This window comes from Hemicordylus capensis, chromosome 3 (assembly GCF_027244095.1).
Source record: "Hemicordylus capensis ecotype Gifberg chromosome 3, rHemCap1.1.pri, whole genome shotgun sequence".
In the NCBI taxonomy this organism is placed as follows: Eukaryota; Metazoa; Chordata; class Lepidosauria; order Squamata; family Cordylidae; genus Hemicordylus; species Hemicordylus capensis.
Window position 1 is genome coordinate 313,717,296 of NC_069659.1, and position 26,069 is coordinate 313,743,364.

The following is a 26,069-nucleotide window of genomic DNA, read 5'->3' on the forward strand; positions in this document are numbered from 1 at the left end:
TTATTATTATCTGTGGATTGTACACAAAGGAATGGAATTTCTAGTGTTTAATGCTACTGTTGCTTAAATGGAAACAGATTTTTCCAGTCCCTTCCATCATATGTTCACAATGGTGTTGACAAACATTTATTTCCCCCTTATTCTTTCTCTCCTTCACTTGACATTGGATAAATGTGAAGAATGTGTATGATTTGTTATGCAGCTTACTTTAAAACTTGAAAAATAAAATTCTCAGAAGCTGTTGAGTTTCTTAACCTGATAAATGCTTCTATCGTTTGGGTATGTCTTTAACAGAACGAGTACATAATGTAATGCATCTAATTTCCCCTTGCTAGAATATAATGAAACAAAGCAAGCTGAAAACATTCCATGTACTCCAGGAAAACTCTTTGAGCAGAAAGCTGATGGCAAGATACTTGCATGCCATTTTAATCGTTCTAACCTGGGACCATGCTCTGGACTTGAAGATGAGACCTTTGGTTATGCCAAAGGAACGCCATGTGTTATTGTAAAAATGAACAGAGTAAGTACTATTACTTCTGCTTTCCTAGAAATTCCAGAAATTCCTAGAACTTTCTGGAATTTTTTGCTGCTCTCTCTCTTTTTTAAGTGATTGGTTATTGGAAATGAATGATTAGCTTTTGTGACTTATCTGTAGTTCAAAACCAAAGTTATATGTGGAGACTCATGTATATATGGAACGCTCAGATGAGCAAGTTTACCTATTGATTCCATGTCAGATGCTTTGAAAGTGTGGTGGGGATGTACATGTGGAATTGTCTTCAGTGTTGGAACTGTTGGAAAAGCTCTTGTGTTCAAGGAAGCTTTGTACAATGAAGCACAGCCTCTGATTCAGGCTGTGATCACATTCAAGGCTTACTGCACAGAAGTTCTGTATTTTGCCTTGGTATTTCCACTTCAGTATTCCTGGCTACTTAGGAAATCCTTTAATTCTTGTGCTTAAAACTCTAAAAGGTTGGCTGCCTGCTTCTGGGCTAAATGCCAACACTACTGCTGTTAAGGTCAAGGGGCCTACATGCGTCATACAAGAGATTATCTGCCAACTGACCAAATACTTCACTAAAGTATGCAACCTAGCTTTAATGTGTCTTTCTAGAAAAACAGATGCAGTCTGTGATAGACTTCTCGAAAACTATGCTGCAAAATTACATTTTTTAGTTAAAGTATTTCATTATTCAGCAGTTGACTACATGTTATGTGACATGTTGCCTGCATATGCCATCTGGATTCAGCCATTAATGTTACATGCCTAATTTGAAGTAATGAACTGCTGCTGCTCAAAATGTCATGTGGAAGTGGAACCCTCTTGAGTGTTGCTGTGACTCTAGCTTAGAACAGAACAGTTTTAAAACACCTGAACCTGCAGGCTGCTTATTAATTTCCCCCCTTTATTGAGATAACACTTTAATCTAGCAATCACTGTTGAGCTAACACAGCTATTGAGTGGAGTGCAAGTTTGTTGCACATCTTGCCAAATTGTGCTAAGGTAGAATTAGTTACCTGAATGAGACTTCACTTCTTGTCAAATCTTACTGGCAGTTATGCCAGGAAAGGGGACTGGGAGATACCTTGCACATGTGTTCAAATGTCAAAGCAGCTTATGTTAGTAGATACAACATGCTTATTCACACTTATCTACCCTCCTAGTGAATATAAGCCACTTTCATATGGTTGCTGTTTCGATGCTGGCCTTCACTGCTCTTCTTGCAGAACTCTGCTGTAGGCTTATAAGTTGGGAACAGTAACTTTTTTGTTTACACTAAAAGGGAATTATAAAAATAGCCAACCACTACACACAGAAAACTTTGCTAGGATTTCTAAAATATTTCACTGTGTAACTTTCTGTTGTGTTAAATCTGTTCAGTTTATTCAGTATACCCAGAATAGTTACTTAGAGATATTATCTTCTGCATTTTAGATAATTGGATTAAAGCCTGATGGAAACCCACGTATAGAATGTAAATTTAAGGTGAGCAATTTAAAATAAGCACCAAAATATTCTTGTGTTCTTAAAAGGGAGGGAAAAGTCAAGCACACTTAATGTCATTTTGTGAATATTTATTAGTTTTTCTTCTAAATATATTTTTAATTACTCAGTTCATCCTCTTTAAAATGTTTATGTTCATAGTTTTCATTTGGTATAAATAATATGTTTCTTCACACTTGTTCTTACTTTCTAAAGTGGTTTTTTGTTCCCATTTCATAATGAACATTTTTTTTTTCCCATGCTGCAAATGCACCTTAGAAAATGTGTATATCTGGGTAAGAAAATCAGCACTGTTTTGGAAAATTGGACTGATTGGAAAATCAGTCCAGTGTTTGCAATGTGAAATCTTTAGATCATAAACACATTCCAGTATCTGACATTTTAATTACTATTTATGCAGGAAATATATTTTTTGTTCAGATACCATACATGTTTATATTTGTCTTCTGTGTATGTTTTGTATGTGTTAAAGTTTATGGGGTGTGTGTGTGTGTTTCACTGTAAATAAATAATTAAAAATGATAACCTTAAAGTCTGGGTCAAACATGGTTGAGCCTTGGTTTTTGTAGTCGGGACATGTGACCACACACACAAAACCTACCCGCACCTTCTTCTGCCTGGTGTTGGTTTGACCATCTCTGGTCAAGTAAAATGAAACTGGGTAAATAACTAAACTCACTTGACAGTTTCATATCTACCTGGTTTCATTTAAACTGTGGTAACAGTCTGGTGTAATGGGAAACGATGTGTGCACAAGATGGGGTGAAAATCTGCTAGAGAGAGAGAGAGAGAGAAGGGATATGAGAAGGACATGTGCTTCTCCCAAAACTTGAGTCCACGTAAGTCAAGCCTCAACTGGGACACCTGCATTTAGTTAACTTTTAAATGTGCACATGTATATGAGATAGTCATAAATTAATCTGCAGCATCCTGGTTTGATGCCCTGATTTGTAAGTGGCAGTTAAGCCACAGCTCCTGAGTTTGGATGATATGCAGATGCAAGGAGATTTGGGAGTACACAACTCATTGCTCCTTCCAGTTGTATTCATGATCCAGTAAACCCTAGTTTGTGCCTTGCTGAATCGCCCCGTAGTATTTGGTATTTGACAATATGGGTAGAAAAAGAAATTGTCATTTTGGTAATACATCCATCTTGTCCAGTGCAATACTTCCCATTTGCCATCAGTTTTAAATCACATTTCATTTTATTTATTGGTCAATCAGTGTTAACAAGATAGTTTGCATTTATTTCACTCCAAAGTATTAGATTTTTTAAATTTAGCACTACGTATTACTGCTGTATTATCCAGACCCCCACATTAATTCCCAACATACTTTTTTATTGGTTTAAACCATTTATTGTGCGAATAAAGTTATTAACTCTGCCAATTTTTCACTGAAAGTCTGAGATTTGTATTTTTAAAAATTACGCACACGGTGGCAATCTTACACTCAGTTTTTATTACTGTAATTCCTTGTATACGATTCCATTTTTACTGCTGTTGCTAGCGTTTCTCTGCAAACATGCTAACAGTGAAATTGCTTCCCTTCAATGTGAAGGATTTAGAGAGTTGTTTATTAATCATCTTAACTTGGGGGTGAACATTACAGTAGACTTATTCAGGCTGACAGCTGGGGCCTAACATAAGAGCAGCCCTGCTGGATCAGGCCCAAGGCTTATCTAGTCCAGCATCCTATTTCCCACAGTGGCCCACCAGATGCCTCTGAGAAGCCCACAGGCAAGAGGTGAGAAATCCAAATGTTTTTTACAGTTTCCTAAAGCCATGGCCATTCTGTCCTGTCAAATGCATGTTTAGCTTTGACAAAAACTAGGTATCCTATCGCTTATTATTTATCTCCCATATTAAGTATCCTATCATTTTTATATATGCCAGTATATTTTCCCCTTATACTGGCTGACATCGTGACTAACATAGCCCCAGCGCTTCTACTGAAGTAGTGGTGCGGCTTGTGCTCTTCTACTACCCTCCAGGGGAACGTAACGCATGTGTGGTGCAAGGGGATGATTTTTGCTATGGAAGTGCTCTTGCAACCTAGAAGTGGGTCCCCGAGGGCTTCTGGGGATGGGGAATAGGCAAAAACTGTGTGCCCCAGCACATGTGCACTTCTAGTCCACAGCATGGAAGCAGCAGTGCTTCAGCCTCATTAATCAGGATGTTCTTTCTGTTCATTCTTAAAAAATCTCAGCTGGTCCCTGTGCATATAACATACCTGGCCAGAACAGGATTTTAATCTTATCAGCTTTTAAGGGCTGTTGAGGCTTTTCTGCACGAAAGATGCACGTCCCTTTCATTACTGACCTTACAAAATCTTCCTCAGACTGGAGACTATTTTCATAATTATTCCAGGACCTAACTTGAAAGAAGCACTATATTACAATATTTGAATTTTTGAATTGTTGTCAAATGGTACTTTTATTATAAAATCTATGGCTGAGGGCCAAAATAAGCGAAATTGACTTCTGCATGTTCTGTGGAGGTTTAAAAAAATGCATGGGGCCCTGATACAGATTAGGACTACAGTGAAGCGGCAGGATAACTATCCACTCCCCTCACTTTGCAGTCTAAAACACAACTGGAGACCTTCACAGCTACTATATACACACCAAAAAGAACATTGATTGAAGTCACCACTTAATCTTTGGTATTAATCTTAATCTTTTAATCTCTTAATCTTTGGTATTCAGAAGTAAATGGGTAGGGAGCATTGGTCTAAAAAATAATACTTGGGGGCAAATGATATATACCTCCTTGCTGCTTAAAGTATAGCTTCTCCATTCTCAAGTTTATAGTTGAAGTGACTCTTGAATTGGAGCCTTCTGAACTCTTTTGTGTCAGATGCCCACACGAAATGCTTTTTCCTTCATTTAAGAAAACTTTTAAAAGGAAGCAAGCTATTTTTATTTTATTTTATTTATTTAAAATATTTCTGTACTGCCCAAAACTTGCATCTCTGGGTAGTTTACAGTATTTTGTAACATACTGCCCCAATCAAAGATGTACCAGGAATTTCCAGCCACCATTTTAGGAAAATGGACCTTTTTATGGCTCATTTTTAAAAAATATACTGTAATTTTTCATGGGGGATTGTGGACTTGCGGGGGGCTGCATTCCTGGGCAGCTAGAGACCTGAAGAGCACAGTAGGGCACTTTATCTTCTTTTTATGGCTGTTTTTCACCAAGTTTTGGTGATTAACCCCCCCCCCCCAGCCTCCAGGAACCTAATCCCCCCCCCATCCTATTGCTTTAATGCCCTGGTTATAGTGGAGAACGGAAACCCTGTGGATAATGGGGTTCACCTCTACCTTTTGCTTCCTATCAACCCAACAGAAAACCTGGTTATAAAATTAGGATCACGCTAGAGAACTGCTGTTGCATATTGTTTTGTTTTGTTTTTATTTATTTATTTTACATTTTGTATCCCACTCTTCCTCTAAGGAGCCCAGAGCGGTGTACTACATACTTAAGTTTCTCCTAACAACAATCCTGTGAAGTAGGTTAGGCTGAGAGAGAAGTGACTGGCCCAGAGTCACCCAGCAAGTATCATGGCTGAGTGGGGATTTGAACCTGGGTCTCCCCGGTCCTAGTCCAGCACTCTAACCACTACACTACATCTATACATTTGGTTCTCTATGTGGTATTGAAAGTTGCACTTGATCCCTTATCTAACAAAACTTTCTGCTGAGTAAATGTCTTGTCACCAGCTTACTGTGGAAAGGTCTCCCATTCAAGCCCTGAAAAAGGAGGAAGCCCGCTAGCTGCTTCTGAACTTTAGAAGTCACTATGTTGACCTCTGAATGAGTTTGCTAATTTGAGAACATTATCTTCTGCTATTCCTGTCAGCTATGGATTGGGTAGCCTATTTGTTAAATGGCACACTTCTGAATTACCCAAATCATTTGGTCCTGATCAATAATAATAATAATAATAATAATAATAATCAAAAAATCAAATGAAGATGTAAAAATATTATGGGACTTCCAACTACAAACAGACAAACATTTGCCACACAATACACCAGATATAACTGTAGTCAAGAAGAAAGAAAAACAAGTTAAAATAATCAACATAGCAATACCAGGGGATAGCAGAATAGAAGAAAAAGAAATAGAAAAAATCACCAAATACAAAGATCTACAAATTGAAATTGAAAGGCTGTGGCAGAAAAAGACCAAAATAATCCCAGTGGTCATTGGCGCCATGGGTGCAGTTCCAAAAGACCTTGAAGAGCACCTCAACACCATAGGGGCCACAGAAATCACCATCAGCCAATTACAAAAAGCAGCTTTACTGGGAACAGCCTATATTCTGCGACAATATCTATAACAACTGACAATAAAATTCAGCCATCCCAGGTCCTTGGGAAGGACTCGATGTCTGGATAAAACAAACCAGTCAATAACACCTGTCTGACTGTGTAAACAAGAATAATAATAATAATTCAATTTCTATACCGCCCTTCCAAAAATGGCTCAGGGCGGTTTACAAAGAAAAATAACAAATAAGATGTTTCCCTGTCCCCAAAGGGCTCACATTCTAAGAAGAAACATAAGACACACACCAGCAACAGTCACTGGAAGTACTGTGCTCGGGGTGGATAGGGCCAGTTACTCTCCCCCTGCTAAATAAAGAGAATCACCACGGTAAAAGGTGCCTCTTTGCCCAGTTAGCATAGATGCTGATGGTCAGTGAGGGTTGTGCAGATGATGATATTCCCCACCAACATGATAAATTTGGTAACTGGCAGCATTATAACTGGCTAAGGATGGGTGGTGGAATACTTTGATTCAGGTGTCTCCCCACCCCTCAAATAGGTAATCAGATTGTTTTGGTATTGGTGGGATGCAGTTGGTGGTTGTGTGCATTTTGAGTTCTGCGGTGTGCTTTTCTCCATAGTAGTCTTGTGTGATTCAGTCCCCAAAGTTGACCTGCACATGGTAGCCTATTAAATGTCTGAAATGGAAGTAGAGTTTGGAACAGAATTCCTAATCATAAGTTTATAGAGCAGTAGTCCCCAATGTGGGTTCCTCCAGATGTTGCTGAACAACAACTCAACATCAGGGGATGCTCGGAGTTGTAGTTCAGCAATATCTGGAGGAACCCACATCAGGAACCACTGTTATAGAGAATAATCCTCAGTTAACAGTTAGTTGTATGTAGAAACTTCAAAATAATCAATTTTCTAAACGTTCACTGTAACATCCTTTGAATGGGGAGGAGAACAAAATAAAGGCTATAACCATATTTTGACAATTCTAACCTTAAGCTGGGGATACAAAATAAAGTCAGCATTGTGTTTCATGTAGCCATAGATGATTAGCAGAGCATGCCTTAATCATTTTTGAAGGACAACTACAAGTAGAGTAGAGTTAAATAACATTAGCTTATTGTGTTTTGGAAGGAATTCCGATGGTATACTTCACGTACTTCTGGGTCTCTGAGTTAAAGGCGTGTCATATAATGTGCTAAAAATAAAACATTTTGTCATATAATGTATTAAACTAATTTTTATTTATATTCATCTGTAGGAAAACAGCAAGACTGTGATAAATTATTTTCCTCCTGATGGAGCAATTGATTTAATGTATTTCCCATACTATGGGAAACATTTACATGTGAGTATGCTTTTCTGTGTGTGCGTGATAGACAGACAGCTGTACCTTGCCTGTAACATCAGAACCAGCTGAAGAAGGTGGAAGCTGAAACGTCTTGCCCATTATATTTCTGTTTGGTTAATCAACAATTTTATACACACAAACTTGTGATAGATATCACAGTCTCCGACCCTAGCTAAACATCAGATTAATGAAAACAGTAAACTCTTATTGCTCAGCCAGACTACCCCTCAATTGAAAGCCTGCTGTTTCTCTTCCCCCTGCTCAGGGGTGGGAGAGAAGCTCATTCCAACTTCATTCGGAATGTCACAGGATTTCTCTACATTTATGGAGAATGTAAGAGTTGCCCTGGTGGTTCAAGACTAATATTTGATACAGATTACTGTTTGATCTTGAAAACAGCCATCCAAGATGCCATTGTTTAGTTCATAAGAATGATATGATGGCAGTATCCATGTCCTGTTAGGCTTCAGCACCTGTTATGCGGGTATAAACTACCTTTAAACATAGACTTATATGACTAGAAATACAAATCTCCTTTGTACTCTATCTTGTCCCCTCAAAAGTAAACTTTTCACTTGTGTCAAATGTAGAATCTTTTGCTAAAAAATTCTGTAGGCTTTATACTAAATGTGCCATAGATATATACTGTTGTCTGACTTATTAGGCAGCAGCAGCATCTTATTTTTCATTGTTGTTGGTTCTGCTGCAGTCTACTATTGGGAATTAGATTCCTAATACACAGGTTTTCTAGCACACTGGTGCAGGTTTCCCCACTGCCCTGCTGCAACTGAGTATGGTTTTAATACAGCTTCTGGCCTGGGATTAGGGCACCACAGCCCTGCAACTTCTTGGAAGAAGTTGTTGTTGATTACACCACTAGTCAAGGTAGTATGGTTGATTTATTGTACAGCACCTTGTCAGTGGGACCCTCTGACCCCATGTGTGCATGGGACTTGCCAAGGCTAAATGCCAACAATCTTCAATAGCACAGTAGAATTCTAACTTGGGCTCGAGATGTTTAAATTCAAGTAGAATTACTGTATTTACCTGAATAGAAGATGACTTTGAATTTAAGACAACTCCCTAAACAAATACAAATTAAGTACAGGGTCTGCATCGTGATCCATTGCCATTTATAAGCCTGGGTTCTGTGCCTACTCAGGACCTCACAGGTGGAATACTTAAGCTCCTTGTGGTGCCCATGTTCCACCTCATGTGCTCAGAGCGTTGGTTATTTGAACGGTTAGGGTGCCTTTGTCAGTTCCTTTCCAACCAGAAAAGTGTCAACAGTTCATTGGTCATTGCTCCTCAATTTTGGTTGGGTTCTGTGAATTTTGAGAGAACAATACTATTCTTAGGACTTTTTGGCTTTGATTCAGGCTGCATATGGTTTATTCTGTGGTTAAATAGACATTTAAAAACTTTAGTGGAATATAGTGGGAAGCTACCTTCAACAGACCGCCATGAATCCTTCTTTCTATGTTTGGGTGAGAAACATAACATGTCTTGCAAAATCTGCACGTCTTTTTCTCGACAACCTTTAAAAAATTGAGCACTACGACTTAGAGCAGCACTTTATGATGAGGCTTTGAGATCTCTGTCAGTGTCGGCATCAGTGTCGAGGGCTGCCGCAGTTGCACAGTCTAAACCCTTGAGGCCTAGTGCTCCACTATTGACCAAACATGTCTTCAGACAGCCTCCACTTCCAAAGTTTCCTCCACTTCTCACAGGCATAAACATAAAAAGAAGAGGAGATCCTCTGAGCTCTCTGCCCTGGCTTCCAAGAAGCATTGGGAGCGGAACTCAACGCCATCCTCAAGATTTACTGCTAATACTCCATCACCTACTGGGCTATAAAGTGAAGCAAACTACGCCTCTATCAATGTTGAGGGATGCCATGGGACACTGATCACCGTTGCTGGCACTCCATGTCAACAAACTGACAATTTCATCAGCTCTGTCTACTACTCCGTCGTTGCCAGAGAAGATGTCTGTTCTCTCAGTACTAGAGAGGTTTTAGAAAACTCGACATCAATTTGGGCTCCTGCGCCTCAAGTACTTCTGTTGTTGACACCGGCTCTGGCTATATCTCAACAATTGATGGTGATCTCACCAGCACTGACATCTTTACATTCTCCATCGACATCAAGAGGTGGCACTCCATAACACCGAGGCACAGTTTCACCATCTGAGTCTGCTGTCATCTTCGATGTTGAGGAGGACACCCAAGACCTGGAGGGCTGATTGGATCCAGTTACAGCGAAGACATTGTTTTTCCTATTGGATTGGACAGGGAGTACTCCCTCTGCGTCCACCTTAATGGTTTTCTAAGGACCCTGATATAGAGAAGATGACTGCATCAGTAACGAAGACTTCTACTCCTAGAGTTACGTGCCCTCCCACTTTATTTGGGTATCAATGCACAGTAGAACATCATTGTAGTTTCCATCAACAATATTCGTGATAATCATAACGATGCCCTCTGGAGGATATAGACTGGTTGCTTACCTGTAACAGATTCATATAACCTGCCTGTCCGACCCCACAGTGTAATGGCAAGCCACTGGACCATCAGCTTGTAACCACAGAGCAAGTGTCAACACGACATGTTGGTCAACAAGAAACTGAGGGAAAAGACGCCCAACTGCCACTAGAGGGTACTGCAGCCACATGCAGGTGGCGGTTGCTGGCGTTGCGAGGAGCTAACAAATTCTGCCCGAAGCTGATCTGCGCAGGCGCAGAACCCACTACTTAGGAATGTATGGAACCACTTCCAGATCATCTGTTACAGGTAAGCAACCTGTTTATATCCTCCCCAGGGCATCATTATGATTATCACGAATATCCTTGATGGAAAGCACAATGACGTTCTACTGTGCATCAAGTTCTTGCAGAACGTCGGGAAGAGAATGTCTCTTTTATCCTAAAAGTGCATGCCCTGGTTGCTGTTTACCCTGCACCAGCTGTTAGCCAAAACCCTGCTAACATTGCTGCTGGAGCTCTGCCACTGGTGCTTTCCTTCAGTTCACAGAAGCCTCACTTAGTGCCAGCTGCCACTCAGACAGCTTCTTCTGACAGTGATACACGGCTTCCCAAGACACTTTCAACTACCACTCAGGGTATTGTTGGAGCTGATGCTGTTCCATCTGGAGAAGATGCTGCCTCCACACCTGATTCAGATTTGGAGTCTGCAAGTACAGAACACCCCTCTGATCAGTCTCTGGGTGTTGAGCCTATGCCATCAATTTCACCTACTGAACGGCTCAAGGTGTGCTGTATCCAAGTTAAAGAAATGGCGGAAGCCTTGGGCCTAGCATTAAAGACTCATACTGCGGATATATATATATTTAAAATCCCATATATGATTTCAAGTCCACAGCACAGTCTGCCCAGCTTGTGGCTCTACCTGTACTTCCTGTGATTTCACAGTCCGCGCTGTCAGCTTGGAAAATAATACATACGTCAACACCTACTTCTAAGAGGCTCAAGGGCCTGTATTGAGTTCAGGAGGATGAATGTGTAAGCTTCCTTAAATATCTGCTTCCAAATTCTTTGGTCATCAATTAAACCACTTCTAAGTCTGGTCTACGACATACCACCCCTGCTTCATAAAGGAGGAAGGAAAATAGATGTAATGGGCCAGAAAGTTTACTCTACTGTACCTAAGTTTGGGGACTAGGGATAGACTGGGTCCTCTCTTCGTGCACCGATCGCCCTGATTCCCAATGGAGTCCCTAACTGAGCTGAGGGACTTGGTCTCAGGTTTGATGTTGGAGTCTCCCAGGCTTGTGGTGCTGGGGAATTTCAGTGTCCACTTTGGGGCCAATTTGTCTGGGGCGTCTCAGGAGTTCATAGCAGTCATGACAACTATGAGCCTATCCCAAAGGGTCTTGGAACGACGCACATTGTAGGTCACACACTTGATTTGGTCTTTCACTCTGATCAGGGTGCTGTTTCGTGGGTGGGGACACCTACGATCTCCCCGTTGTCATGGACGGACCACCATCTGGTTACGGTTGGACTCAGTCACACCCCACCTTCACAGGGGTGAGGGACCCATTAGAATGGTCCGCCTGAGAAGGTTATTGGATCCAATAGGGTTCCAAGAAGCCTTGGAGGGATTTAGTGTTGGCTCTGCCAGTGATCCTGTTGATGCCCTGGTGGAGAACTGGAACAGCAAGCACACCAGGGCAATAGACATGATCGCACCTAAGCGTCTTCTCTGACTTGCTTCAAAATTGACCCCTTGGTATACGGAAGAACTACGGGGGCTGAAGTGGCAAGGTAGATGACTGGAGCGCAAGTGGAAGAAGATGACTCAAATCCAACAGATTAAAACATGGAGCACATTTGCAGATCTATGCTGTGGCAATATGGGCAGCAAAGAAGCAATTCTGTTCGGCCTGTATTACGTCCACAAGTTCACGTCCGGCGGAATTGTTCAGGGTTGTGAGGGCTAGTGAGTGCCCCTCCTCCCTTGAATCAGAATTTGAAACCATCTATTACCCGCTGTGATGTATTTAATGATTTTTTTGTGGATTAAAAATCTCGTATTTGGGGTGACTTGGATTTAGACCCTACAGTTACTGCAGTGTCTGAATCAGAGGTGTCCAGCAACTGTTCTTATGTGGTTAGGCTGAATCAGTTTCAGTTTGTGACTCGTGAGGATGTGGACAAGCTGCTTGGAGTGATCGGCCTACCACCTGTTCTCTTGACCCTTGCCCGACATTGGATAATGCTATCTGGCAGAGAGGTTGTTGTAGAAGGCCTAGTAGAAATCTTAAATGCTTCTCTGAGGGAGGGCAGGATGCCTCTTTGTCTTAAGCAGGCAGTTATTAGACCACTTCTGAAGAAGCTTGCCTTGGATTCCTCAGAGTAGAGCAACTATAGGCCTGTCTCCAATCTTCCGTGGCTGGGCAAGGTAATTGAGAGGGTGGTGGCCTCCCAACTCCAGGAAGTCTTGGATGAAACTAATTATCTAGACCCATATCAGACCGGCTTTGGGGTGGGCTATGGGGTGGAAACTGCCTTCGTTGGCCTGATGGATGATCTCCAGTTGGGAATTGGCAGAGGAAGTGTGACTCTGTTGGTCGTTTTGGACATCTCAGTGGGTTTCGATACTATCGACCATAGTATCCTTCTGGAGCGTCTGAAGGGGTTGGGGGTGGGAGGCACTGCTTTGCAGTGGCTCCACTCTTATCTCTCAGGCAGATTCCAGATAGTGTCTCTCGGGGACTGTTGTTCTTCAAAAACTGAACTTCGGTATGGTGTCCCTCAGGGCTCCGTATTGTCTCCAATGATGTTTAACATCTACATGAAAACGCTTGGAGAAATCTTCTGGAGATTTGGTGCAGGGTGTTATCAGTATGCTGATGACACCCAAATCTATTTCTCCATATCAGCATCATCAGGAGAATGCATAATCTCCCTAAATGGCTGCCTGGAGGCAGTGATGTGCTGGATAAGAGGTAACAGGCTGAGGTTGAATCCAGATAAGACAGAGGTACTTATTGTGTGGGGTTGGAACTTGGGAGATGATTTTGATCTGCCTATTCTGGATGGTCTGTTCTGCCTGTTCACACTTCCTCAGAAAGAATAGGTACGCAGTCTGGGGTGCTTCTGGACACACAATTCTCCCAGATTGAGCCAGTGGCTAGAGGTGCCTTTTATCAGATTCAGCTGATATGCCAGCTGCGTCCATTCCTTGAGATAAATGACCTCAGAACAGTAGTACAAATGCTAGTTACCTCCAGACTTGATTACTGCAATGCGCTCTACAGGTGAAACTCGGAAAATTAGAATATCGTGCAAAAGTCCATTAATTTCAGTAATGTAAATTAAAAGGTGAAACTGATATATGAGACAGACGCATTACATGCAAAGTGAGATAAGTCAAGCCTTAATTTGTTATAATTGTGATGATCATGGCGTACAGCTCATGAAAACCCCAAATCCACAATCCCAGAAAATTAGAATATTACATGGAACCAAGAAGACAAGGATTGTAGAATAGAACAATATCGGACCTCTGAAAAGTATAAGCATGCATATGTATTCAGTACTTGGTTTGGGCCCCTTTTGCAGCAATTACTGCCTCACTGCGGCGTGGCATGGATGCTATCAGCCTGTGGCACTGATGAGGTGTTATGGAAGACCAGGATGCTTCAATAGCGGCCTTCAGCTCTTCTGCATTGTTTGGTCTCATGTCTCTCATCCTTCTCTTGGCAATGCCCCATAGATTCTCTATGGGTTCAGGTCAGGCGAGTTTGCTGGCCAATCAAGCACAGTACACTGTATACTTTTCGGAGGTCCGATGTTGTTCTATTCTACAATCCTTGTCTTCTTGGTTCCATGTAATATTCTAATTACATGGAACCTGACATATCAGCTGAATTTATCAGATTCAGCTGATATGCCAGCTGCTGAAACAAGAGCCTCCCAATCTCTTACAACTTTTAAAAGGCAGTCAAGACGCATTTGTTTACCCAGGCTTTTAATTAGACATTTTAAAAATTGTGTTTTAATTTAGCATTTTTAATTGTAATTGTTGAAATGTGTTAATTTTTTATTGGTTGTTTTTATTGTCTTGTAAACTGCCCAGAAGAGAACTTGCGGTTTGGGCAGTATAAAAATGTGGTAAGTAAATAAATAAGTAGCATGCATGGCCAAATACAATCACTCCTTGTGGGAGAGATTGTACCAAGGTTATGACATCATGTCTGCTGATGAGTTCAAGAAGCAATTCTAAGAAACACCTTCAAAGTGTTTTCCCATCTCTGACAATTTTTAAAAACACTTGAAAACCCACCTCTTCACCCAAGCTTTTTCAGCATTTTAAAATAAGATCTGGATAGTGATCCGTTGCATTCATAACATTGGGTTCTGCGCCTGCGCAGTGACCTCACGGACCGATTAGCTAGCTCCTCGCTCCGCCCCTAACTGCCATGCACGAGGCCGTGCCGCTCTTATCAGTAGCAGTTGGGGCGTGTCTCTTTCAGTTTCTGTTTGACCGCCGTTGCGCGAGTACCTCGGACTGTTAGCTCCTCGGATAGTGAATTTGGAAAAAGACTAGGTTTGGAATTGTAACACGGAAAGGATTTTGATTATTGGACTGTTTATTGGACTGGATACGGATTAACCTAAGGAAAATAAGCATAAAAATGATCGTTTCCGAGCTTGTTATGGCTGAGGCCATGGCTTCCAGGGAGAGGCCCAAAACAACTTTTAAACACTGCTCGGAATGTAAGGCAAAGTTGCCCTCCACGGACACACATGATTCCTGCTTGCTGTGCCTGGGGGAGCAGCACAACCCAGCCACTTGTAAAATATGCTCGTCTTTCTCGAAGCAGACGTTAAAGAACAGGGCGTTGCAATTGCGGGCGGCGCTTTACGATGATGCCCTCCGCCCGCCGACGCCGAGACCCTTGACATCGACATCGATGTCGGGAATTACTTCGGTACCGACAGTAAAGTCACAGTGCGGTCGGTGTCGAGTGCTCCTACGGTGGACTCTGCCTCCGGGCAGTCGAAAGCCACTTCGTTGAAGGAGTTCAAGCAGCCTGAGGATGTGGCGAAGAAATGCCACCGGCATAAGCGACATGCACATAAGTCGTCAACAGAAGAGGAACAGGATGCTTCGCCCCCCAGAAAGCGAAAAAAGAAGACTCGAGTGCATAGTCGTACACCGTCACCGTTGCCACTCCAGTCCGATTGCGAGGGCTGGGAGTCCACGGGATCGACGGCCTCAACATCGTGGGTGTCGACATTGAGGAAAAGCCCAGAGCCACCTAGATCGACGGAGCAGTCGGGCATTGCGACGCCACGGCAGAGTGAGGCGCCCTCCTTCTCAATGCCGGCACAAGACACCTTGAATCCAGCAGAGGAACTGCTGCGACCGATGTCGAGTGCGATGACGCCGTCAACCTCAGTATCGAGACCGCAGGTGTCGGTTGGACAGAATGTGCCGATGCTGCTGACATCCTCGGTACCGAGACTCGTGTCGATGTCGTGCTCGGTGTCAAGGGAGGCATCGATGGATCTTCAGGGTGCGAGACCCCTTTTACAGCATCGAGCAGCAATGGAACTTACTCCAGCTCGTACCCCTCTAGTCTCACCTGCTTTGACTCCGCGGCAGGAGTACAGACCGGAGGACTTCCTTGATTTTGGGGAGGATGCTGCGGAGAGATGTATGACGGAGGGCACACAGGCACGTACTGACTTACTTGCTCTCTTGGACTCCACTGATACTACTCCGACGGGAACAACATTTCATGGCTTCTCGGGTGTATCAACAGACCAAGATGTCAGATTGCTGTCGGTACCGAGCGCGTCGCCTGTCCTCCCGGTACCGAGAACGCCATCGATGTCGCCGCAGCATGCACCCATACGTTTACCTGCTCTACTGGGACCACAGCAGCGCGTTTCGGCCTCGACGAGCCCGATGCAACCTCAGAGGCTGACGATGATGGATAGGGCAACCCTGACGGGACCATCCCCGTTGTTTGTGCGCCCTCCTGCGATGTTTTTCACCCACCCACAAACCTCACATTCTAATCATGGGTGTGGTTTTGCTCATACCCCTTCGGTGATTTATTCGGCGGACTACGCCGAGTATAAGATTTGGAAAGCACAGTATCATTCTGGGACTCTGGCGACCCAGGCGGCGATGCCAACACCTGTACCTCCACCCAGGAGTACACCGGTGGCTGCGCCATCAGAAAGACGTCAGCCGGTGAGACAACAGCACCAAATGCCTGTCCAACCGCCTGAGGTGACTGACTCTGGAGATGCAGATTCTTCGGACACTTCTGGTTCGGATGAGGATGACCCTTCGAACCCAGGGGAACTGATAGAGCCAGATTTAGCGTCAGATGTGCCCCCACACACATCTACGTCGCCCACAGAGGAATTAAAGGCCTACCATGTTCAAATACGTGAAATGGCAGAGGCTTTGGGACTTGAGTTAAAACAACCAGAAATGGACTTAAAAGACCCGGTCTACAATATGATGGCGCGTGCCAAGGTGACACACCCGGTGTCTTTACCCATGCTGCCAGCAATAACAAAGGCCGCAAAAACGGCTTGGGATGTATTACAGACGTCGACAGCTACTTCCCGTAAACTAGAGGGGCTCTATCGAGTGCAGGATGAGGACAATGACTACCTCATGAAACACCCAGTTCCCAACTCACTAGTGGTAGAGTGTGCCTCTTCCAGAGGTGGACAGCGTCATTCGACGCCCAGTGACAAGGAGGGCAGAAAGCTTGATGTACTGGGCCGCAAAGTTTATGCGACATCAAGTCTGGCGATAAAAATCGCAAATTACTCAGCGTGTCTAGCACGCTATGGACACCATATTTGGGATACATTATTCCAAGATTCTGCAACGATGGCGCCGGAAGAATTTCAGGACAATTTTAGAAAGACTTATGAAAAATCTGCAGTAGTGACAAGACACCTACTGAGCACATTCAAGCATGCAGCAGAGACGGAGTCTCGGGCAATGACTACGGCCATAACATTACGGCGTCATGCATGGCTGCGTTCAACAACTCTACAACAAGACATGCGTGAAAAGGTGGAATATCTGCCATTCGACGGGAAAGGACTTTTTGCAGAGGTTACTGATTCAACGATGCAATCGTGGAAACAGTCAAAGTTTACTGCAAAGACATTCATGGCGGCCATGGGAGGCCAGGCATCTAGGAACCGCACGTTTGGACGGCAGCAAGGCCGGATGGCCTATAGGCAAGATAAGAGAGAATACAAGAGACGCTATAAGCCTTACCAAAGTAATAAGCCTTTTGCCCAATGCCAAAGAGGTCAAAAACAGGGCAAGGATCAACAAAAACAGTCTCTTTGATGGGACGGTCCATCCACCTCTGACTCCTCCATCACCTATGAGACCAACAACACCAGAGCAAATAGAGCCCAAGACCTGCAACATTGGTCTTGTGTGGATCAGCAACACCATCAAGCGTGGCACCATATAACATCAGATCAGTGGGTTTTGAAGATCATAGAGTCTGGCTACACAATAGAGTTCAAGACTTTGCCACCCGTTCAGGGGATAGTGTATACCAGACCTACCCAAGTGTTGTTGGAAGAGGTACAGGAGTTGATTAAAAAACAGGCAATTGTGCCAGTGAGGTGGGTGGACAGGATGCGGGGCTTCTACTCCCGCTATTTTCAAATCCCCAAGAAGGATGGGGGCATAAGGGCCATTATGGACTTGAGAGAACTGAATATGTATGTAGATACAAGAAAATTCAGAATGATAACCTTACAGAGTATCTTACACCTTCTAGTACAGGAGGAATGGGTAGTCACTCTAGACCTGAAGGACACCTACTTTCACATAGGCATTCGGGAAGACCATTGGAGATACCTGCGTTTCACCATCGGAAGTACAGCATGCCAATATGTGGTTTTGCCATTCGGGTTATCCACGGCACCACGGGTATTCACCAAAGTGATGGCGGCGGTGGTGGCGCATCTGAGAACTATGGGTATAGTAATATATCCGTATTTGGACGATTGGTTGATGGTCAGCGACGACAGAGAAAAGTTACTTTCGCAAGTCCAGTGTGTGTTAAATCTTCTAAGGGACCTGGGGATAACGGTGAATCTGAAAAAATCCAGGTTGGAACCCAAACGGAGGGTCGATTACATAGGCACAGTATTGGACATGCAGGAGAAGAAGGCGTACCTACTGGAATCCAGGTTCCTACAGATCAAGGAGCTTATTCACCTGTTTCAACAACACCCAGAACAAAGGGCGGTGTCAATACAGAGGCTCCTGGGACTGATGGCATCGTGCAATACGACGGTCCGAAACACTCGGCTACGTATGCGCACGCTGCAGAACTGGTATCTGAAGCATTTCCGACCAAACCACAACAGTCAGCACATGCGACTGACACTCCTGGGCGTGGTGTTGGATTCTCTGAGTTGGTGGACGATCCAGACCAACTTGCTGTCAGGGACACCTTATCAGCCGCTTACCCCGGCGTGCAATATGACAACGGATGCCTCCCTACAGGGTTGGGGAGAGCATTGTCTGCAACATCAGATACAAGGACGCTGGTCGAGTCAGAAAGCGAGCAGACATATAAACTACCTGGAACTCCTAGCTGTATTTTGGCCCTAAAGGCATTTCAGCCCCTGTTGCAAGGAAAGGTTGTGCAGGTCCATCTGGACAACACCACAGCGATGGCGTACCTGAACAAACAAGGGGGTACGGTCTCACGGTCGCTTTGCGTGCTGAGTCAGAACATTTGGGACTGGTGCATAGCTCGAGACGTAGTGTTGATGGCAATACACATCAAGGGAGTTGACAATGTACAGGCAGATGGTCTCAGCAGGTCACTGCTGTGCAGTCACAACCACGAGTGGGAGATAAGTATGGACTACCTAAGGCCCCTCTTCAACAAGTGGGGATGGCCAACTGTGGATCTGTTTGCGACAGCTGCAAACGCAAAGTGTCCGATGTATTGCTCACGTGCGGGTGTAGGCACGGGATCACAAGGGGACGCTTTTCAATACAAGTGGACCAGGAGTCTATTCTACCTTTCCCCCCCGCAGCCGTTGATATCGAAGGCTGTTGTGCAGATGCTCAGGGACGCGACAAAGGTCCCTGAGCATCTTAATAACGCCGTGGTGGCCCAGACAACAGTGGTTTTCAGCGGTACTACGTATGTCGAAAGGGGTCTACCACAAGTTTCCCAACGTGCCGGACTTGTTGACTCAGAGCGAGGGGGCGTTGCGACATCCTCAGGTGGAAGTTCTAAGACTGACAGCGTGGCGTATAGGCTACTAAGTAGAATACTACTGAATAATAGGAAAAAGTAAACGCGCCGGAATTACGATAGTAAATGGAGGCGTTTTAAACAATATGCCAAGGAACAAGGTTTCTTCCCAAGGAGGGCAAGTGTGACTCAGGTGTTGTTGTACATGACAACGCTCAAGTTGCCGGGCTTAGCCAACACGTCGCTGAGGGTTCATTTGGCGGCAATATCGGCAGAGCATAGGGGTTGGGATGAAACTACAGTGTTTTCCCATCCCGAATGCAAGAAGTTCCTCAAAGGCTTGAATAACTTATTCCCGCCAATACGGCGCCCGCAGCAGCAATGGGATTTAACACTGGTCTTACAGGCAATGACTCGGGAGCCGTTTGAGCCCATGTCTGCGGCTTCTTTACGTTTGCAGACTCTAAAGACTGCTTTCTTGATCGCGGTTACCACGGCTCGGAGAGTGAGTGAACTGGCTGCCCTCCGGATGGATCGGCCGCTCATGCAATTTTATCCACATAAGGTCACGTTACGCTTGGATCCGAGATTCCGCCCCAAGGTGACGACGGATTTCCACATCAATGCAGACGTGATACTTCCAACTTTTTTCCAGAACCCAGAGTCCAGTATAGAACGAGATATGCATACTCTGGATGTGCGTAGAGCACTTTTGTACTACATGGAAGCAACAAGCTATATGTGACGAACTAAGAAGCTGTTTGTCCTCTATAAAGGACGCTCTAGGGGAAAACCAGTCTCAAGGCAAAGATTGGCCCAGTGGATTGTACAAGCAGTAAGGTTGGCTTATACTGTTCAGGGGAAGCTTCCGCCAGGCTCCATTACTGCGCATTCAACTAGGGCCTACGCATCCCCGGCAGCAGATTTGGCAGGGGTGCCGATGCATCACATCTGTAGAACAGCAACTTGGGCATCCAGCCAACCATTCATACGGCATTATGCCCTGGACATTCGCCAATTGAAGGAAGGAGAGTTTGGGCGGAGTGTGTTGAAAAGGGTCCTGCCATGACTGATACCCACCACCAGGGTTACAGCTGGCTAATCACCCAATGTTATGAATGCAACGGATCACTATCCAGATAAACAGGTTGCTCACCTGTAACTGATGATCTGGAAGGGATCCGTTGTATTCATAAGACCCGCCCGGACCTCCCCACAGTGAATGAGCAGGACAAGATCATGTAAGGACTTCAAATGGTCAACGATTGGTCCTCCAGAAACTGAAAGAGACACGCCCCAACTGCTACTGATAAGAGCGGCACGGCCTCGTGCATGGCAGTTAGGGGCGGAGCGAGGAGCTAGCTAATCGGTCCGTGAGGTCACTGCACAGGCGCAGAACCCAATGTTATGAATACAACGGATCCCTTCCAGATCATCAGTTACAGGTGAGCAACCTGTTTTTTTATTCTGTTTTGACTTTTAGAATGTCTAAATTGTTAAGATTTTTTTCAGCAAGATTCCTCAAAGCAGCATCTTTGATGCTTGGATCAGACCACCACCAGCTTCACCTTTAGCTGCCAATTCCATCAAGCTGGCAAACTATGCTCAAGCAGGGCACCACATAACCTCAGACCAGTGGGTCCTTTGCGTTGTTTCTCTAGATTATGAGATTGAATTCAAGACACTGCCAGTTTTTATGGGCATCAGGTACACACCTGTGACACCCTCATTGATGGAAGAGGTGAAGGATTTATTGGGAAAGGGAGCAATTGCCCCTGTGCAGTGTACATGTTGATGGGACAGCTTCTATTCCTGTTATTTGCAAATACCAAAACAGAATTAAGGGATTCACCCCATTATGGATTTGAGAAAGCTCAACAAGTAGGTCTGTGCCAGGACGTTTCATACGATAACATTGCAGGTCATTCTACTGCTACCCTTTCATGAGGAGTGGCTTGCAACGTTGGGTCTTAGACACACACTTCCACATAGGCATACAAGAAGCCCATCGGATGTACTTCTGGTTCACTTTGGCAAGTGCAGTGTACCAGTTATCAATTATTCGGGTTACCAGCTGTACCCTGACTGTTTACAAAATGCATGAGTGTGATTGTTGCATATCTAAGAATGGAGGGTATTGCAGTTTTTCCTTTCCTTCATGATTGGTGGGCCGATTAAGATGGTCCGCCCCTGGAGGCTTATGGATCCGCTTGGATTTCAGACGGCCCTCGGGGAGTTTCCAGTGTCCAGAGCTGGTGACCCTGTCGAGGCCTTGGTTGATCTCTGGAATGGAGAGATGGCCCGGGCTGTTGACACGGTTGCCCCCAAGCGCCCTCTCCGGCTTGGTGGAGCCCGTTCTGCTCCTTGGTTTTCCTCGGAGCTTAGGGCGATGAAGCAACTCGGACGACAGCTGGAACGACGCTGGAGGAAGAGTCGTCACGAATCCGATCGAACACGGGCTAGAGCCCATTTTAGGGACTATGCGGTGGGGGCGGCGAAGAAATGCTTTTTCTCCGCCTCCATCGCATCTGCTCAGTGCAGACAAACAGCTGTTTCGTGTGGTGAAAATTTTGCTCCACATATCCCCCCGGACAATGGGGGAGGAGTCATCTACGGCTCTTTGTGATCGGTTTGCCTGTCGCTTTGCAAATAAAGTCGCTTGCATCCATGCTGACCTGGACTCCAGAGTTTTGGCAGTTCCGGCAGACGTGCCTCTGGTACCATCTGGTCCTGTTGTGTTGGATTCTTTTCAGTTGGTGCAGCCTGAGGATGTGGACAAGATCCTGGGCAGTGTGTGGGCGAATTCATGCGATCTTGACCCTTGCCCTTCATGGCTAATAAAAGCTGCCAGGGAGGGGACAGGTAGATGGCTGGAGATGATCATTAATGCTTTGTTGAGGGAGGGCAGGATGTCATCGTGCCTCAAGGAGGCGGTGGTAAGACCTCTATTAAAAAAGCCCTCCCTTGATCCCTCCAACCTGGACAACTATAGACCTGTATCTAACCTTCCCTTTCTGGGCAAGGTGATGGAGCGTGTGGTGGCGTCCCAGCTGCAGAGGGTCTTGGATGATACGGATTATCTGGACCCTTTTCAATCTGGCTTCCGCCCTGGGTATGGGACTGAGACTGCCTTGGTCGCTCTAGTGGATGACCTACGCCGGGTACTAGACAGGGGGAGTGCGCCCCTGTTGGTTCTGCTGGACCTCTCGGCGGCCTTCGATACCATCGACCATGGTATCCTTCTGGGCCGCCTCTCGAGTATGGGGATCGGAGGCACTGCGTTGCAGTGGTTCCGGTCCTTTCTTGAGGGGAGGGTCCAGAAGGTGGTGCTGGGGGACTACTGCTCGGCCCCGTGGCCGTTGGCCTGTGGGGTCCCGCAGGGTTCGGTCTTGTCCCCCATGCTGTTTAACATCTACATGAAGCCGCTGGGAGAGGTCATCCGGGGTTTTGGACTGAGTTGTCAGCAATATGCGGATGACACTCAGCTCTATCTCTCCTTGTCATCTGATCCTAGGGAGGCGGTGGATCTCCTGAATCGGGGGCTGGAGGCCGTGATGGGTTGGATGTGGGCTAATAAACTGAAATTGAATCCGGATAAGACGGAGGTACTGTTGGTCAGTAGGAGAGCCAATCGGGATGAGGAGATTTTACCGGTTCTGGATGGGGTTGCATTCCCCTTGAAGGAGCAAGTACGCAGCTTGGGGGTACTACTGGACCCTGCTCTGCTTTTGGAAGCTCAGGTGGAGGCGGTGGCCAGGGGTGCCTTTGCACGGCTTCAGCTAGTGCGCCAGCTGCGTCCCTTTCTCGAGAAGGCAGATCTGGCCACGGTTACCCACGCCTTAGGCACGTCGCGGCTGGATTACTGTAACGCGCTCTACGTGGGGCTGCCCTTGAAGAATATCTGGAAACTGCAGCTAGTGCAAAATGCGGCAGTGAGGGTTTTATCCGGAGCTGCCCGTTGGGAACATATCACCCCCATTTTGAAAGAGCTGCACTGGCTGCCGGTTTGTTTCCGGGTCCAATTCAAGGTGCTGGTTTTGACCTTTAAAGCCCTAAACGGTTTGGGCCCGGGGTATTTGAGGGACCGCCTGCTCCCAAGGGTTGCTGCCCGCTTGACTAGGACATCTGAGGGGGCCCTGCTCTGGGTGCCGACAATGAGGGAGGCCCGGCTGTCGTGCACTCGGGACAGGGCCTTCTCTGTTGCTGCCCCTAGACTCTGGAATGCTCTCCCGGTTGCCATTCGTTCCTCGGACTCCATCACAGCTTTTAGAAAGCTTTTAAAGACTTGTCTTTTTACCCAGGCTTTTACATAATCGTTTTTTACTGCTGTTCTTGTGTGTTTTTTATCTGCTGTCTTGTTTTTATGTATGTTTTTAGCTTGATGTTTTTACTGCTTTTATTGTATGTTTTAATTTTTGTAAACCGCCTTGGGGTTTTTTTTTAACGAAAGGCGGTATAAAAATGTAAAAATAAATAAATAAAAAATAAATTGGCTCATTGCTGCTCAATAGAGACTAGTTAAGTTCTCAACATATGTTTTGCATCTGCTCGAAGACATGGGGATGTGGGTCAATGGGAAGAAATCCCACCTGGAACCTGTAAAATGCTTAAATTTTGTTATTTATTTTGTTGTAAACAGCCCAGACACGTTAAGTTTTGAGGGGTATAAAAATACATTAAACAAACAAATAAATTAAAATTACATTGGGGCAGTGCTGGACACTGAAACAAAAGGGGCATACTTACCTTGAGATCGCAGTCAGCAAATAAAGGAGATGATCCTACAATTCTGGGAGAACCGACTCGGGGCCTGTCACAGCCAGAGACCATTGGGTCTAATGGCCTCTTGCAGTGTGACAGTATGCCATGCTTGTCAACGGATGCACAAGCTCCTAATGGGGTTCCTCTCGGCGTTTCAGCTGAACTTGGACAGTCGGTATATGAATCTTACTATTCATATAACCTTACTATTCTGGACCCAGTTCTACATTCTTTAAAATGGTGAACATCTGCCACGAACCTCCAAGAATGGGTTCACTATGGATGTTTCCCTGTTAGGATTGGGAGCACACTGCAAGAATAATCAAGTTAAGGGCTTGTGGACCAGTCGACAAAGACATCTGCATATCAACTTTCTGGAACTCCTAGCTCTGTTTCTGGCTTTAAATGCTCTCCTACCTGTACCAAGAGGACATGCTGTGCAAATGCAGCTTGACAACACCACTGCTATCACTTACATAAACGGGCAAGGAGGAACAGTCTCCATGTCTGTGTGCCCTCAGTCTTCAGGTATGGAATTTGTGCATTTGTTCATCTGCTGGCATTACGCACCGGGGCATAGACAATGTCTTGGCAGACAACCTGAACAAGTCTCTAGTATGTTTACACCAACACAAATGGGAGATCAACACCGAGTGCACATGGACAGTCTTCAACGCCTGGGGGATACAGTCAATTGACTGCGTTAAGGATAGACCCACCTTATACAAGATTCTATGCTGACAAAGTTCTGATGCATATGTACTATATATCCCTTCCTAAGGTGGTTTCTGATTTATATCTGAACCAGGACATAGTCCTACCTACCTTTTTCAGAGATCCGCCCACAGTCCACACCATTCAAACTGGCTCTCCATGTGTTGGATGTCTGGAGGTCACTCCTGTTCTATTTGAGCTGAGCTGAAGAGCAGTAAGCGTCTCTTTGTTTCATTTAAGGGCAAGGCTAAGAGCCAGTACATATCCAGACGATGTCTTTCCTGCTGGCTTGTTGAACTAATATCACTGGTGTATAAACAGCAAAAGATTGATAAGAGCACATGCAACTAGAGCATATGTCGCCTCCGCTGCTTCCTTGTCATGAATTTAGTTCTGTGACATTTGCAAGGCGGCTACTTGGTCTTTTGAGTTGCCTTTCGTAAAGCATTATGCCATTGATCTTCGCTCTGCAGCGGAGGTGAATTTCAGGAGGAGTATATTGGAGAGAGTGTTGCAAAAACTACTGCACCCTCCGCCTGGGACAGCTCACTAAATACCCAGGCTTATGAATGGCAGTGGATCATGATCCAGATAAACAGGTTGCTTACCTGTAATTGGTAGTGATCCATTGACATTCATAAGACCCTCCCATTCCTCCCCACTGCAGTAGTCTGATGTGCATTAAAAAACAAAACAAAACCCTGTCACAGAACCATTGGGATGATTGTCAAGTTAGGCGGTCATCCAGGAACTGACAAAATGGCTCCCTAACCACCCAAGTAACCGACTCTTGGGCGTGTGAGGCAGAACATGGACACCATGAGGAGCTTTAGTATTTTACCCGCAAGGTCCTGTGCAGGTGCGGAACCCAGGCTTATTAATGTCAGTGAATCAATACCAGATCATCAGTTAAAGGTAAGCAACCTGTTTTTATATCTGTATTTATCCAAAAAGAAGTCTCTGAATTTAAGATCACACTCTCACACTCACATTTGTACCATTTCTAACATCAAAGAACCTGAAAAGAACATGTAGTCTTGGATTCAGGTAAATACAATAGATTCCAACTAATTGTGCCAGTAAAAGGGTGTTATACTATTTATTAGTATCTCCCCCCGCCCCCCAGTAAATATTAAGAATCTACAACTCCAATCCTATGTATGTTTACTTGAGAGTAAGTCCCTCTGAACCTAATGGAATT

General features: G+C 44.9%; 1 protein-coding gene across 2 annotated transcripts in view; it reads left to right on the top strand.

Annotated features, from left to right (window-relative positions):
- Positions 1-26,069, top strand: part of ATP1B3 (ATPase Na+/K+ transporting subunit beta 3) — a 66,333-nt gene that overhangs the window by 38,923 nt on the left and 1,341 nt on the right. For both annotated transcript variants that reach the window (XM_053307768.1, XM_053307767.1), the window contains exons 4-6: positions 336-523; positions 1,940-1,990; positions 7,557-7,643. In XM_053307768.1, coding sequence (XP_053163743.1) covers positions 336-523; positions 1,940-1,990; positions 7,557-7,643 — 326 coding nt within the window. The remainder of the gene's footprint in view (positions 1-335; positions 524-1,939; positions 1,991-7,556; positions 7,644-26,069) is intronic.